Source organism: Rhea americana, unplaced genomic scaffold (genome assembly GCF_003343005.1).
Source record: "Rhea americana isolate MKP2758 unplaced genomic scaffold, rheAme1 scaffold_346, whole genome shotgun sequence".
In the NCBI taxonomy this organism is placed as follows: Eukaryota; Metazoa; Chordata; class Aves; order Rheiformes; family Rheidae; genus Rhea; species Rhea americana.
This window is the reverse complement of record NW_028186475.1, coordinates 273,386-290,450: the sequence shown is the minus strand read 5'-3', so window position 1 is coordinate 290,450 and position 17,065 is coordinate 273,386. Positions and strand designations below refer to the sequence as shown.

General features: G+C 36.7%; 1 protein-coding gene across 7 annotated transcripts in view; it reads right to left on the bottom strand.

Annotated features, from left to right (window-relative positions):
* CLIP1 (CAP-Gly domain containing linker protein 1) overlaps positions 1 to 17,065 on the bottom strand; it is an 80,685-nt gene that overhangs the window by 59,296 nt on the left and 4,324 nt on the right. For 6 of the 7 annotated variants that reach the window (XM_085311639.1, XM_085311641.1, XM_085311642.1 and 3 more), the window contains exons 2-3: positions 4,435 to 4,629; positions 2,578 to 3,146 (exon numbers count right to left, since the gene is read on the bottom strand). In XM_085311639.1, coding sequence (XP_085167765.1) covers positions 2,578 to 3,146; positions 4,435 to 4,528 — 663 coding nt within the window. In that variant the 5' untranslated portion in view covers positions 4,529 to 4,629. Of the gene's footprint in view, positions 1 to 2,577; positions 3,147 to 4,434; positions 4,630 to 4,976; positions 4,997 to 17,065 lie in introns of those variants that run through there. The other variant, XM_085311640.1, reaches the window with a different exon arrangement.

Here is a 17,065-nt window from a genome sequence, read left to right as displayed (position 1 = left end):
GACTCCCAAATGAGCAGTTGTCTATCATGAATTCATTGTTYTAGTGAATTGCAATTCTACAGTACTGGAGGCTCACCATTTCCAAGATGTAATTTTGAGCAGTTGTTCTTCCCAAAATATCCCTAATCATCTTCAGTATGGCATTGCTATTACCAAGAACCTTCATTAAGTATTCAACAGTAGTCAGTCCAAGCTGCAAGAACTGATAATTTGTACAATATTCAGGTGTTAGAGATCTGCAACGGCATGCTTGGACTGGAGGGCATCTCACGGTGAGGATGCTCCACTGTCACTTACAGGTGAAATCCTGGGCTGAGCTTGGAAGTACAAATTCCATCAACCCTCTTATTCTCTTGTATAACATATAGCTGAAAAGTTACTGCTGTCTGTGTAAATAGAAAACAAATGACATCCCGAGGAGCAGYCCAGATGCATTTGTTTCACTGATGGAGACTAAATGGCTAGGCAAGCTACAGTAAATGACAGGCAGGTCTTTCATAACAACTGGTGCTAGCTGTAGGCTCTGCAAACAGTGACAGTTCAATTCCATAGTCTATAGTGCTGGACATGAATTTGATGAAGGAAAAAAATAATAGATTTATTCAGCCAAGTTCATCAGTTCATCAGRTAAACCTGAAGATTTAAAATACTTAAATTTTAATTATTATTATTAGATATGACATCTGCTGAGCAGAGACTGAGATCTATTAGAAAAAAATAGTATGGGAAACAAAATTTCATTTTTCTTAATACCAGATTTTGATCACCTAGTGAAAACCAGAAAGAGCTAAAAAAAMCAGACAAGAACGTTGACCATTTAACATCTATATTTTTGTGCATACACTCACTCACACTGGTGTATAAATTATAGATATGCATCACTGTCATGTTGTACCAGGAACTACCCTAAAGCCTCAAACTACAGTTTGATGTTTCAACAAGAAAACCTAAGGCAAAGAGCAGAAGTAGGAGGATGAAGTAACACTAAGTACAATCTATTCTTCATAACAGAATCTGGGACCTGCTACCACTTCACTACTACCAAATCATGACATCTAGGATATGCTTCTCCTGTAATTTGCACTAATGTGATACATAAAAGTTAGAGCGATGCCTTCACATATATCATAGAACTTTCCCTCACAAAAAGGACATTGCAAAGATCCTGGAGAAGGAAAAAAAATAAAATCAAACAAGTGGTTAAAAATAAATAAATAAATAAAGATACAGCTGACTGTGAAAAGGCAGGGCTCAAGCCCAAGCTAAGAAATAGACTGGGATAATACTAAACCTTCATTCCCATTTGGCACTCMATATCTCAGCTTAGCTCCATCAGTGATCTGAACCCTGTCCTCATTTCACCTTAGCCTCCTTCACAGCTTCCTCACTTTGGCCCTACGTTTTGAGCACTTTTTATACAGAAGAGCAAACAGTAACATTCTTTCTTAACAACTACTTAAATATAAAATTAAAATATCAAGCTACCTTCACTGCATAATCATTAGTTTGTGCGTCAGTACMACACAAGCAGTATCTAAGAAATTTTCTACACAAGGTTCTAGTGTTATTCACAGAAATACTTTTTATGCCAGAGCATTAATTCCTGTCCTTGTTTTAACCTCATGGAAATTCTGGAAGTTATATTGGGGGGCTGGCGGGGGGGAAGGAAGAAAGGGAGGGACAGAGGGAGGAAGTAATGTATCAAAATTACATACACTAAAACAATCCTTCAGGTTAATTATGACACATGCAAGTAATTCAAATCTAAAATCTGTTGAAGTGATTGTAGATCTGGGGGGCATACATATATTATCCTGTTTTTATTTAAAGACTACAACTTAAATGATGCTTAAATAATAGCTTTCTAGTGCCTCTTCTAGCAAAGGATGGTTGTTCAAGCAAAGCGCCCCACGTTTCCTGGCAGACGTATGTCAAATCAGTTATCAAAAAATGACCCACGCTCTATTATAGTGGTCTAAAAGGTAAGCAAAACAAAGATTTCAGAAAATGTTTAAACTAACAGAACTTCCTTTTAAAAGAGTGAAAGCGATACAGCAACAGAAGCATTTGTGGTTCTGAATTTATGAAGGGCAGCCAAGTAACATGGCACATCACCAGCAGAACACGTAATTCTTGGGTGATCATTGGCATTATGAGACTACTTCTGTTGTTGTCCTTCCCTCAGGGGAACCATCAGTTGTTCAGGCAAAAAAGTCTTCACAAAGCTATCAGCTGAACAGCTGAGTTTCTACTAACCATAACCACAGTTCTTAAAGTTATGGAAAGATAAGCTACAAATAGGTCGTTACTGAACAAAGGGTTTTATTAAATGCTGGCAAAATATGATAGAACAGAAACTGCCAAACCAACCATTTTATCTTAGTACTGGCAAGATCTCCCTATAATATGCAAACTGTATATAAAGAGGTTGTCCACAGGAGAAAGTTAATGAAAAGAAAGCTAGAGTAAAAACATACACTATCTGAACCAGGGTAGTAGAAGAGAAGTTTTGAGTATTAGCAAAAATTACAATTAATTAATCAAAAAACAGACATAGAAGCTGCAGGGAAATCTTACCAGAACTCGATCWCCAATTTTAAGCTCCCTCTCTCCCTTCTTCACAGATCCTGCTTCAGAGAGATTTGATATAGATTCACTGGCAGTTTTTGAAAGATTGCTAAGTTGAGGAGTTGAGTGCTCCTTAGCAGCAAGYGGTGAAGCTTTTTGTGGAATTCCTGAAGGGGGAAGTGCAGCAGGGGATGAAGATACCACACTAGCAGCTGATGTGGAAGTTGGGGATGTAGCTCTAGAAACATGAGCTGTCTGTGTACCATTAGCTTCATCTTCTGTCAGCACTTTTCTTGTCAACTTTGATGGTCTTGTAAATATTCCCCTCAAGGGTTCACACTGGAAATACCGAACTCCAGCCACAGAGCCATCATTCTTACCAATTGGTTCATCTAGAACAATTCCTGCCCATTGTCCTGGAGCAAACTGCGTTTCACCAAGAAACTGAATAAAGCCAGGTTTGTTGCCATTGACCCAAACACGCTCCCCAACTCTGAAATCATCCACAAACTCATCATGTGTGTCTGCAGTGGTTGTGCTTGAGGGYTTTTCACTGGAAGCTGCTTTTTCTGCAGGAGCTAGAATCAAGCACAATAAGAAAGAAACCGGTATCAAATATACTAATATTCCACTGTGTTTCATTAATTTGTTTCAATTTCATGAGAGTTTGGAAAAGCATGATTTCTAAGAGGAAGAGCACAATTCCAAGTTTTCTTACCTATGAAAATATTATAATCTCTGGAACATACACTTCAAAGTTTAAGGACAGGGACATCAAATGTATTTAACTTAATCTATACAATATTTTAACCGAACCCTAGAAGTCAAATCTCAAAAACTAAGCAATCATCTTTATCATTATTATGAAAAAGTTTCTTCAAAGAAAACTGCTTACTTCAGGTAAGTGAAAAAGTAGAATTCTGAATGAGGCTAAGGACTGTCAAGTATGTATGCAACGTAGTTATCTCACAGGATAACTAGATCAGTCTAAATGAAATTATGTCTCCCCGCTAACACAACCAGAGATATTTAATCATTTGGTACCTGACATTCTTCAGTTTATCTGAAAACTCCATCCTGAATGTCTAATTACATTTGTTAAAACTGAGAAAATAGTTACTCTTMCAGCAAATGATTAAAATATACACAAAAGCTGGGATCCACAGAAAGCTCACATCCAGGTAGCCAGTAACAATTCTCAGTGTTTTGATTTTCAGGACTACAACCATAAGATCCGTACTCCTCTTGAGAGCATCAGTGGAGCATATTTAGACAACAACGTCACAAAAGCTAGACTTCAAGACCTTCTGCTACTTGCAAACTTCTGTTAGTGTATTAAAAAAAATTTAGATGTCCAACAATGAATATAATTGCTTAATTATTTGCGATAATTAATAATAGTCATATATAATAATAATAATAGTCATATATAGTTTTATACATTGTTATTTTAGGAGAAATGTTGATCAAAAAAGCAGGTTGCTGTACTCGCAAAAGTACATTTCAGCCAGCAAAACTGACAAAAAGCCAAATAACTGTGGCAGCCACTTTCCCTCTACTGTAATTYGTTGAACTGTTTTCAATTTGAAATGGGGGTATGCTAGGATCAAAGGGTTTCCTTCTGCATTCCACTATGCTTTCAACACCACATTTGCTTTTAAAAACACTCTGTTTCAAACTAAAATTGTATTCAGTTAGTAAAATCAGACTTTACTGCAGGTTTTAGGTCATTTTTGCTGGATCAGAAATACAAGCAAAAATAACCATATAAATAGTAAAAATAGTATATAATCATAGCTGTCAAGTTACTTTTTGTTAGAAGGAGAGATGCATAAGCAAAAGTAAAGATATTTAAACATTCATTACCAGCTGCAACAGGTGCAGGTGTTTTCAGTAACGTACTCCCAGGCTTGGTGATCTTTGAAGGAGCTTTAAGTCCACTTGGCTTTAACATACTCATCTTTCTGCAACGCTAATGTTATTTTCTTCACTTGCAGTAACTATCTTTTTCCTAACATGGATATAGTATGTTCTTCTCTGTTTTCCACTGCTGGATTAAACCTGTATATAAAAATCAGACACAAATAAAAATAAAAAGAAAAAAGAAAAAATAAATCAGTATTTTAACTCCTGCAGAATAAGGAAGTTACTACACGGCAGCCCATGTATGAAAACACACAATACAAGCTGCTTTATAACAACAGCTAGAAGCATTTCCCAGGATAGCATTTCCAACGCTTCATTTCTTGAAAGGCATTTCCTATTAAAAGACACTAAATATGAACTTAAAACATCAAAATAATTCCCTTCACTGAATGCTGATGTATTCATCTTGAGCTTTAAACTAAAAGTCTATTTTAAGAAAGAAACACAAAGCCCTTAACAGCATTACTAACAACATTACGCACAGATATAACTGCTCTATGCACCCTACTGTTTCAGGTCACATTTTTCAAGTGTTGCAACACGCCAGCAAAAACAACTTGAAACTAGAGAACTAACTACAAGACATGTCAAGAGAACTGGGGATCTCAGGACAAAAGGAAAAAGTTTTTTAAAAAGTTATTGAAACTGAAAAACTAAGATTAATCAACAGAGCTAGATGTTTATAACTAAAAAGTAAACATCCACCTCAGCTTTACTGGAATCACACACTTCAGATCACAAGATACATTAGCTCACAGTCCCCAGCACAGTGCCCCAGCTACAACCCTCTGGAAAGAGGAGGAGGAGGAGGGACTTTTCCCTGCGTTGCTAGGATAAAGTGCTGCTCTGACTTGGAAGCCAGCTATAAGCTTTTCAGGGAAGTATGCCATGAGGTTTTTGCCACAGAAGGCATCTTCTTTCTGATGACAAAAGCTTTAAAAAAGGCTTTTTAATTTATATTGTGAATTCAAAGCCAAACTGTAAGTTGTCTGATTTCCCCTCTCTTTAAAAGTATAAACTGCACTTCATGAACACAGTTTAGATATTTACTAAACTATACATTTATGTGTATACATATATATAGCACGGGATTGACAGAACAACTATGCCCACTTAAAAATCACCATATACCTAAACAAAAACCTAAAACATACAAAGGAAACATAGGCATGTGGCAATGTCAGACTGTTTGCTCAGACTATGACAAACAAGAACTGTAAAGCAGGTCTCGGCCCTGCTATTTACTCGGCATCTTGGCACCAGTCACTCCCTGCGCACAGGCAAAGGGCTGGCCAACTCCAGATTTCCCCGAACCAGCGTTACCGGCACGCAGGTGCRCGTGCCAAGCACACAGTACATTTAAAGGGAAGAGAGATACTAGTAAAGAAGAGACTGCTATGCTACATTAACGAAGACTAAAGAGAAATGCCATCCCTGTCTTTTACCTACCAGTATGTTTTACCCCTCGCGTATTATTAATAGCAAGCACGTTAGCATTCCTAAAAATCAATTCACTGTGAAAAAAAAAACATCAGTCACGCAGCTCTGTGAACCTAGACGACAAAGTGAAATGTTCGTCTGCTATTTCAAGACTGGCCGCGCCAAATTTAACTCATTTTCTAATTAGCCTGCAATAAATTTATACTTTAAAAAGCGTTAATTACCACCTCAGCTGTATAGTACTTGTCTACAATTTAACTTAACCTGCATGAAAACTCTGAAGYAGCATTGTGCAGACTGCTGAACATTTCTTCTAGCACTGCCAGAAGTATGTCACCACCCCATCTGCAATTAATGATTACTGAAGAGAAAAATTTCTCTGCTCTTTCTGTAAGATCCACACCAACTTACTATTAATTTTAAAATAGGAACTTTCACGTTCACGAACGGCAAAGCAGAGAGTGAGATCTCTGAAATCAAAGTACAGGGATAGGTATGGCCCTGTGGCTTCCTAACCCATCAAAATCCATGGAAGGAGCAAATTGTATACAATCGTGCCAAACTTTGTGGTTTGATAAAGAAATACAGATATTACAAAGAAATGCCATTGAGATGAGTGCAAGACTTTGTTTTCCTTTATCAAAAAATAAATCAAGTAATTTTTGTTTTTCAAAGTTTTATAAAGATCAGAAAGCAAGTGTTATCATTATCTGGCTCTTCTCATACTGAATCAAGAAGAATGCTAAACAAATTTCATTATGCATCAATTCAATTGGTAATTAATGGATGCATACCTAGGATATGTGAGCAATTAACATTATTCTTAAACAGTAAGCTAGACACCTATACAGCTGATCACCAACTATGTCTGTACCCTATTGCAGCCAGCTCCAAATAATGCGCTACTGGAACACCTTTCAAAYTAGTTTCACATTACATGTGGAGAAACCCTAATTAATGTTGATTCTATTAGTAAAAGCATGGTTCATTTCAGAATTATCATATTGAATGAGTATCATCCAAAATGAATAAAGACAGTTCAGCATTCATAACTTGTGTTCACGCTATAATGAAGGATCCCCTGGGCCTGTCTCCATTTGTCCYTTATTTTGCTTTTGAAAAGAAGCTGCTATTCTAGTTTTTTAGCTACCAGTCGCTAAGAGCACTCCATTATGAAAAGTAACACAAGCACTAAAATTTGAACAGAAGCATAGGCAGGAAGGAATGGTTAGAGAAGGGGCACACCACATGCRGTTGAGAAATTGTTTTGAAAACAGATTTCTACTGATCTTCCTCACTGCTAAAAATCAGAACATTACGTCATCACTAGCCATTTAAAAATGGGTCACACAGTCTCCAGTGGAAAGAAAGGAGAAAGGTGTCATTTGACCAGCACACAATTAACTCAACCCTATAAGACAATTCTACAGAACCTCAGGAAGAAGTTGTGATTATACATCAGCCCTCTTCAAGAGTCTTGCACCCATATCCTGCATGTTTCAGTGGGAACAGAACCCTAAAGTTGTAAATTCATCTAGAAGAAAAACAAGTAGAGCAGAAAACAAGCAAAAAAACATACTGCACAAACCTAAAGGTTTGCCACCAAGATTTGGCAGTTCATTCTTTTTTCCCCCCTCCCAACTGTATGATGATGCCAGTTTGTCATTACTAGCTGCAATTCCAAGCTACAATAAAGAAGGATTTGATACAATCACATAAATGCAAGAATTATCAAGGTCAGAGTTCTTTTTAGTTCATAGACCTCTACCAGTAGCAAACACAAGGTTTATGAAAATTCAACTACCTCTTTTGGGCCAAAGACAAAATCCAAGTTCCCTTAAAAAAACAAACAAACAAACAAACAAACAAACAAACTGCTTCCTAAAACCAGGAAGCAATATTCTACAATTATTATATATTTTTTAAACTGGCTATTCAAGTGCTGTTTGGACTGAAAAAAAATATATAGGATAGGTGAGTACAAAATATATGATAAAATATAAATCTTGTGTAACACCCTCCACAATTATATCTTGCTTTTGAATAGCCAGTTTCAAATGATTATTAAATGAAGTTTTAAGCGCTTTGGTCAACAGAAAGCTAGAACATTCTAATACCACATTTCTTGGCGTGAGGCACTCATTCACATTTTAATCCTGCTCTCCACAGTCATGGGTTATGTATCTGCTGTGTCATTTGCTTTTTTCAATATACAGGCCTTCTGCTAGGCCAAAAGTAACACAATCTCTTGTGCCCTGGTTTCAGTGTTACTGAAATTGTAGCTGAACGCAGCAAATTGCTAAAATTTATGCAACTTATTTTGGTATATTACTGCCTTATTGCAAGAGTGAAAAACAACTTTCACTTTTAGAAAGAACTACAACCGTCATTTTTGTATTAGCATTTCATAACAGAATTCACAAAACACTGAACACTTAATTTTGCATCAAGTGATTTTAAGTATTACACACTTTAGAATTTCCTCACAGGTTCCAGATGAMAATTCTCTCTCATGAGAACTAAAATGTGGTAATAACTAGCTACTTGTCTTGAATTGTTCACTTTTCTTCCTTGAATCTTTTTCAGCTCTTTTCCAAAGAATCTAGATTACCAATGGGCAATAACTTAACTGAAATTTTCCCAAAGACTGTATCAGTAAACTATGGAAATGCTGAGAAGTAGTCTGATAATCTGTCCTATTCTGGTTTTCAGAAAGCCACACATTTCACCCAAACAGTAACTGTGTTCAAAGAGGAGATTTTAAACACAAGCTTTGCACTTGTGTTGCTACTGGTGGAAACTGCAGTCACCAGCAATTCTRTTGCATGCTTAGTTTTATCAAATACATACCAGACTGTTACCAAGRCTGGAGCATTTAAAAAATATATAAACATATTTAAGGACATGTGAGATGCTACAGCACAGATATCAAACATATGACTTGCTGAAATCATGATTTCATATATGATAATGTGWTACAATTTCTTTTTTAAATATATGGTGGCAAATCACAGAATCTGATACAATGAATTGCAATTCTTTTGTGTGTTGACTAACACAATTTTTCAAATGTAGATGTAAAGCTTTGCATTGCCACTAATAACCAATCAGCGATTTGCTTATTCTTCTTAATTACACTTCACAGACCCCTTGGATGTAGTTCATGCACCAAAGCAATCTGTAAGTGATAGGTTGAAAACCACTAGTCTAAGAAAATAAATTCTAATGCACTGATAATAGAGATGAATTGTGTTGGCAGGTTGCGATAAAAAAAATTAACCGCACAACCTTGAGCTAAAAAACAYATAGCCATACAGTTCTGAAGTTTTTACTATTCACTGCTGAAACATATTCATGTCACTCAATTCATTAGGATGGTTTTGATGTGCAGTATTATCTTTAGTCTTAGAAACAGTCAATTTTCACGAGTGACAAAATATTGAAACAGTCAAAGTCTGAAGTAAATAAATCACAGAGAAGACATTCATTGCTTGAGGGGGGCAGGGGGAGCACACTCGCTTAAAGCATCTCAGACCAAACTCCCAGAAGTTTAGGCATTCAGAACTACCAGTTGCTTTAGAAAATTTAGACTAGAATGTATAAGTGAAAAGAAAGACACAGCACATTTTAGTGAATACATCATAYGAACTGCTAATTTGGAATTTAAACAGATGAATTGAATTGTGGTCAAGCTGTCTAATCATCTAAGAAAACATCTCGCTTCCGCACAAGTAAATCTGGTATGCTGTTTCTGCTCTTAGCACCACCTCAAAGCACAGTATTTTCCAACAGTCAGAAGAGGAATTCCAATAATAAAAAGGGCTGCCCATTGCTGTTTCTTTCAGAACAGTATTTCTAATAACTAGTAACCAAAAACCTAATTGCACAATCAAATAAGAGAAAAAGGTTAAAGTCTTAGGTAACTCCATGTAAGAGCTCTATAGTCACCACTATAGAGAACAGTACCAGTAGCTCTTTAATCTTAGCTGCCATCTGAAAAGCATGCTGCCACCGCCACACTCTCCTTCCTCGGAACAGGTAGTGCCAACATTAAAGTAAAATGTTTCATCTGATAAAACATTTGAAACTGTGACTTGACAATTTAAGGAAGAAACATTTGCTAACATTACACCTCGCAACTACCATGGAACAGATGCAGGGTTTCCATGGAGAGAAGCAAGTTGTCTGTAAATTTGGTGGGGAAACAAAGAGGGCATTCCAGAACAGAGCAGCGTGTTCGAACCGACTCAAAGCACAGACCGCGCAATGGCAGTCTTCTGCCAGCCGACACACGCAGTCTGACCCTGTGCAGTGTACTGTGAGACCAAAATGTTACTCTTGTGTGGTTTTCTTGTACACTAACAGTGAAACAATTAGTTTAAGAACGATCATTCACACTGGTCATGCACAAGTCCTTCAAAAACTTTCAAATCAAAAAGATTATATTAAATTCATAGCTAACACCATTATGACACCAAATATTGTTGGAAAACATCTTTCAAGGTCAACACGTTTATAAGCTTAAAAAAGAGACAGCTTTGACTTGTTAATTCTGCTAAGTATACTGATGCTTTGCAAAATAAACTTCAGGACTAATATATACTAAATATCCTCAAATACTTCTGTAGAATAAATTGTGTAGAATAAATAATTCTGCTAGGCAAAGTAAATCATCTGAAGAACTTCCAGGAATCTGTTACTAGAGAAGATCATATTTAATCAACGTGGCAGTCAAGCAGTAGSTATCTTAAGAACAAAAGAAAATAAAAAAAAGTTCTAACCTTGCCATAAAGAAAATATAAATCAYTTGTACAAAATAAATCATAAATTCCCTTCTGTAGAAGAATGATATGGAAAATATATTTCCAAGACCACCACAAACCAGGAGCTTCATTTTCCTAAGGGAAAAGGTAACTCATCACACGAAGCATTATACTTGAAACAGAGTCTGAACAGCACTTTTCAAATATTTTTCACACTCTTGATGTTCATACCATTATTGCCAAGCTTTCAAAAACTCATGAATCGTGCCTCAAAAATCCTGACAGTTGTTAAGAGATAWCAACCTCGAAGAGTTTTTCATGCATCTTTCAGTTCCATGTTTATGTGCCATGAGAGCCTATTTCCTTGGATTGCTAGGTGCTATGTTCACTGCCAGCATCAAAATATAAGAACTGATAGGAGCCTATCAAATTGRCGTTTTGTACTTCATTTTTAAGTATAGGAAGGATTTTGCATTTAAAACTCAGATAATAGCTCAGTTCATCAGGTGCAAGAAATAAAAAGAATTCAGACCCTTCTCCCAAGCATACAGTTTGCAGATACTCATACAAGAAATAGAAAAAAAAAATAATAACAAAGAATATCCCATAGTTTATATAGAATCATTCTTCTTAAGGCACTTGAATATATTCCACTTCAGMTCATTCTAGCCCAGCATAACCTTCACATAAATTCTAGACAAGTATATCCTTCACAAAGGCAAATTCTCATCCTGCTTGAACCATAAAGCCTCACTTTCTCATGTTATTTTACAATTCTTAATATGAACGTGAATTTTTTTAGAGATAGTTTCTTAAATAACTTCATCTCTGATAATTTAATAGTCACACCTAGTTAGAATAAATGGAATGAAAGCAATCCCTCACTCTTCTGAAGTGCCTTCAAAAGACACTATCAGTTTACTCCAGGAAATTACTTTACTGTGCAAGCTTTAGTATTTCTGTATAAATCCAAATACAATTTACTCCGGCTATCTTAAAGATACAAAAATAAATGGKTTTAATAAGTTGGGAGGTATGCTTATTAGCATGACACAGTTCTTTTACAGTATCATTAGTCTGACGAACAAACTTGAGGCAAAGAGTAGCCAATAAATTACTCCAACTGTACCACACCTATATGATTACCAGTGGAGATCTTGCAAATCTTTGAACTRTTATAGAGGACACCAGTTTAGATAAAAATTACTTAGTCTGAAGCAACTATTATATTCAGTGAAATAAAGACACCCCCAAAAGATTCAGAATAGCCCCAAGACTGTAAYGTAAACGTTACGCGTTGTCATCACTCATACCTCTATCAGGCAACCATCACACCGCAGTTAGGACTTCCCCATAAATAGCTACTGGTTTCCTTGTATCTGCAAAGGATTAATCACCGTTTCTTTAAAAACTCAGATGACGACTCCTATCTTACTGCATGCTTAGAGGGACTTGGGAGGAACAAATCTTCTTTGGGAAGCAATCCAGAAGTCCCACAATGCTGACCTCGTTAGCTCCAATAACATTAATCTAGACTCAGTAAAAGCCCAGTAATTTTAGAGAGTTATTTCTTAACGGAGACAGGTAGTAGATGCTGTATTTCTAAGCTGTGCAGCTGACTTGAACTGCTTCCTTTATAGCGTTGAGTTCACAGACCTGTAACATATTAAGGACCAAAGGCTTTCATCTTTTCTTCCAACCTAAAGGCTTTTATGATAGCCAGGCCTGCACACAATTCTGTTTCTCCTTTGATTTTGAACCTGCTGGTTAATTTAAACTAGATTAAATAAAAGGCAGGAGGTTTTTAAGAGAATTACATTCTTACAARGTCGACAAAAGAGAACAGGTAGATAGGAGACTTGCGTTCAAATACTCTTGAGTTTCTCTAAGTAACTTCAGATCAGACCCACTAATTTTTAAAGCTAAATGGAAAAGCCAAACTGTTGCCGCCAATACACTTAGCGCAAAATTATCAACGTACAGCAAGATGATAAAAAGTTTGAATATAATACTGTTATAAAGGCAAGTACCATGAGACATAAGTCTATTAAAAAGTACATGTTTTTAGTGACATTGCTAAATGGCTAAATAAGAAACATTGCTGTCTCTCTACCAYGGAAAGGGAAGGATCTTCAAAAGAAATAGATTGGATTCTGYCTGCACATGTTTGGGAGGAACAGGAAAAAGGCAAGACAAATTCCTATGGCTGAGAAACTGTCTATGAACAAGGAGATGATTCRGAAGAAAAAGTAAAAGGTTTAGGATTGCAAACCATCAGTCAGACATTATAATGATGCTATGAGAAAGATAATTCATTAAAGCTTCTGTTCTGTTTATAGATTTTAATTCTCTATGAAGGACATTTTGAGTCACCCCATCTTATCATTCTGTAACCTACTATGCTCATTCAGATTCCTAAATGCCTTGAGATCCTCCATAAAAAAATATATACCACTGAAACATGAAGACTTAGATTATTGAATACAAGGCATCGATAAGGTAGGACTCAATGTCTTTAACAGTTTAAACTTATTTTGGGGTAGCAATATTATGAGTAATTCTTTCTATGTAGCTAGTTCTAAACAGTCTGTTTAATTTTTCAGAAAAATTCCCACCTTTCATTAACAAAGTAAGAACTAATAACTGTTACAAAGCCAAAAAAATCACAGAAKATACAATGCAAACTCTAGCACTTCACATTGCCAGCATTATAAATACTTCACTGCTACAGTTTATTTAAAGACTAGAAACCACATGATCCTCCTAAACGCACATCACTCTCTACAGAATGAGTCAAGGATTAAGGAGGAGAGAAAGTTTTCAGCCCAGGAAGTAAATTACCACCTTTTCCGATAAGTCCATTATCAATACTTCTTATTCTTCCTATTTTTTTTTCCCCCAAGGAGATTCCTAACTGGGTTTTCTATAGMCCTCCAATAACAAAAAGAGTATTTTATTTGACTATCAGCACTGGCTTCTCCTCGTGATAATGCACTTTAACCATCTTAGTAAGTGCATTCAGTCCACATCAATTACAATTTTGGAACAGCAGAACATAAACTAAGTTATCTGAGATCTAGAGTTTAAGTGAAATTTTGAGAAGGAAAGTATCATTTCCTGTCATCCTCAAAACCAAGTACGTATAAACAAGGACATATGGCTACTAACTAATGCAACTACAACTGAAGTAGCTGAGGCAAAGATGCCCTTTTTTACAGTAAGAATTTAATTTTGACAGACTTGGATGAAACTGTTTTCAAAAAGTGTGAAATAATTACAAAGTCAGCAATCCTTTTTTAGCTCTCAGTGCTCTTACCCTTTTAAATAGTACAATGATTGCTACAAGGCTGGCATATAATAAACTAGAAGTACAAATACAGAGCTTAGATAAATATTGCTCCCATTCAGTGTATCCTGCTGTCAAGCTTAGAAGCAGAATGAGACATAGATAAGCTAACTCCATCACTGAATTTCCCTTACTGTCTTGCAATTTCTCATCAAAATAAGTGAAAAATACAGACAGCAAGAATATAAAAATTAGGAAAACTGCACAGCTTTTAATGGTGTTTCTTCTTAGAAAAGTTGAGTGGAGACATGTTTCAAATTAAAAGAACGGATGGTACCATTTACGTAGAGACCTCAGGTCTAAGTCTGTACAGGATAGGTGACAGGACCTCCAGGTGGAAAATCATTAGGCAGGTGGTAAGGTAAAAACTAGTACATTCTTGTTTGTAGAATACATCTTTTAAATCCTCTCCAGTMTTTCTGAAGCCATGGACAAGATACAAGATTTGTGGGTATTTTAAGAGTCAACTGTGCCACTCTCCTAGGTCACGTGAGTGCAGCATCATTTTGCAAAAGTTCCTATATAAGTCAGACACCTGGACAAGCACAGACATATTAGCGGACGTTTGAAATCATCAGAGGCAGGCACCATGCTGCCAACAGAGCTGGCTTCAATTCTGCTGGTCAAGAAGGAAATGGTTGCTCCAGTAGAAACTGGCATCCAGCTCAGGGCAGATGAGATTACAGCTAATGCAGGATATAATTGCCTTTCATTAAATAACAAAACACCATCCAACTGAAGCATTTCTAAACATGCCAGTCCAATACGGATTCCAGTGCATTACTTTTTTATACATGCCAGCAGAGGCAGTAGTCCCCAAGGAATGCCAAAGGATTAAACAAGAGCTGCATTCATTCATGGCCATCATGTTCAAACACTAGAAAACTTGCATTTAACATAGAGAGTTAACATTTGACCTGAATGTTTTAAAGAGAAAGAGAAATGAAGTTTTGAAAATTATACTGGCAAGACAGATTGCTCTATTTCTTTTGAACAAAGATGTATTTTGAAATAGTCACTCCCCAAGAGAACTTTATCATAGCTAAAAAGATAAATGGAGAAACACTAAGAAATTATCCAACCTGTCCAACCTAAGTAAATAAAGGCTATCCTGGACATTCACATAGAAAGTCATATTAATCAGCATATATGGGCACTGTTCTWTCTTACAGTACATTCATATAAGGAAAGAGGTTATTTATTTCCTATAGTACAGCCCTGTGATGATAATACAAGACAGCTGTTTCCCCCACACRCCCCAACACACTTGAAAGTTGGAGTCTTCTCCATGAAAAGAATCAAGCAAATTCTGTAAAACTAAGAGAAGTACTTTCATGATTTAAGAATTATGTGGAGTTTTTGAGATCTTTCTTTCCTTAAAAAGAAAACAAATTGAATTTCTTTACAGTACTTGAATGGCAAACTTCAGAATACACTGTCAAACTCTAACRTTCAAAAACTAATGATTTTATACCATAGAGTAACAAAGACACATGAGAATTTTTTGTCAAATTACAGCCCTAACATACCATCTCCCTCTTGATTCGTAAAAATATGGACATTAGAGGTCATGTTTCCAAGCTTTTCTGCTTCAGCCAACATATGTCTCTCCCTCGAATACACACAAAACTTTAGTGCAYTATTTAGTGCTCTTTAGTACACACAGAAAATCTTCTAACATGTGTTAAGGACTGGTTGGGAAGAGAGAACCCTGAAATATCATAATCTTAAACCAAGAACTAATAAACTTCTACATATTATCCAGTCACTGTATTTTCAGTATGCCATGAACCAGCTTTGCCAGTAACTCAGCAGTTATACATTTCCTAGACCAGGATACCTTATTATTAAGGAAATATATATATATATATTCTCTCTATATATATATATGTGTGTGTATATATATACATGTAAAAATTTTTATATAAGGAAAAATATATATATACAAATTTTTTCTCCACTGTATTTAATTTGCTATCTCGTTACATGCTGCAGCAGGTGCATGCACACTTAAGAAAAAAAAATCATTTTCTAGCATTGCTATTTTCAGAATTGCATGTACATTTCTGCTCTTAAAATAAAATTCTTAGCAAAGCAGCAGGCATAATGGCACTTCCTTTTTTATAGCTCTTTTTTTCTTCCTACGTATTACTACAGACATCACGTGTTTTTAAATGTTTCCGCTCAAAGATCTCAAGAAAGCAGCTTGTGAACTTTCACAAATCCCTGAGAGGTRCTGCCTCCATTCTACAAACCAAGCAAGCAAGCAAGAGGGAAAGAAAAAATCCTCTTAATCTCTCAAGTCATATTTTCATTCAGGGACGTATACAGTCACAGACTAGATTTTTTCTTCCATGTTGTGTTTTGGAAGGGCTTTTTTTGGTATATTAAAAAAAAAACACACACACACAAAGGTGCTACAACGAGAGGGAAAATATAACTTCTGATTTTAATGCAGCAGGATCCATACTAATGGGATGGTAACCAAAACGATTACCKCGAGCCCCACTGACAGCTGAGGCATGGAAAAGAGAACACTGAATTGCCTTAGGTAGCAGCACCAGCGAGAGCGCGGAGAGCAGGAGGGGCCTACAGCATAGCCTTTGTCAGGAGATGCCACAAGTCTAACGCCGGCTCTGAACATGGCTGACCTGCCCTGAGCGGCGCGGCGATACGTGGGCATCTCATCTGCACATCGGTAGCTTCCAGAAACGGTGCAGGCATAGGGGGAACTTAAAACTAAAGCAACAACAAMAGTCAAGGTAAACTATGAACCAATTCGTTAATCAGGAAAAATAACAGCATGTAGTAAATAACGTGGGATGCTGAAAATTGTAAGTCAGTGTTTAGCGTGACATGCTTAGACCCTACCCGCGCAGAATCAGCTCCGCGCAGCTCCGCACCCTCCCCGGCTCGGGAAGGTGGCATCCACGCGCCGAGCGCCAGCCCCAYCTGCTCCTCGCGAGCCGCGGAGACGCCCGAGCGTTTCGCGTGGCAGAGGCGCGGATCCGGGCGGGCCGCC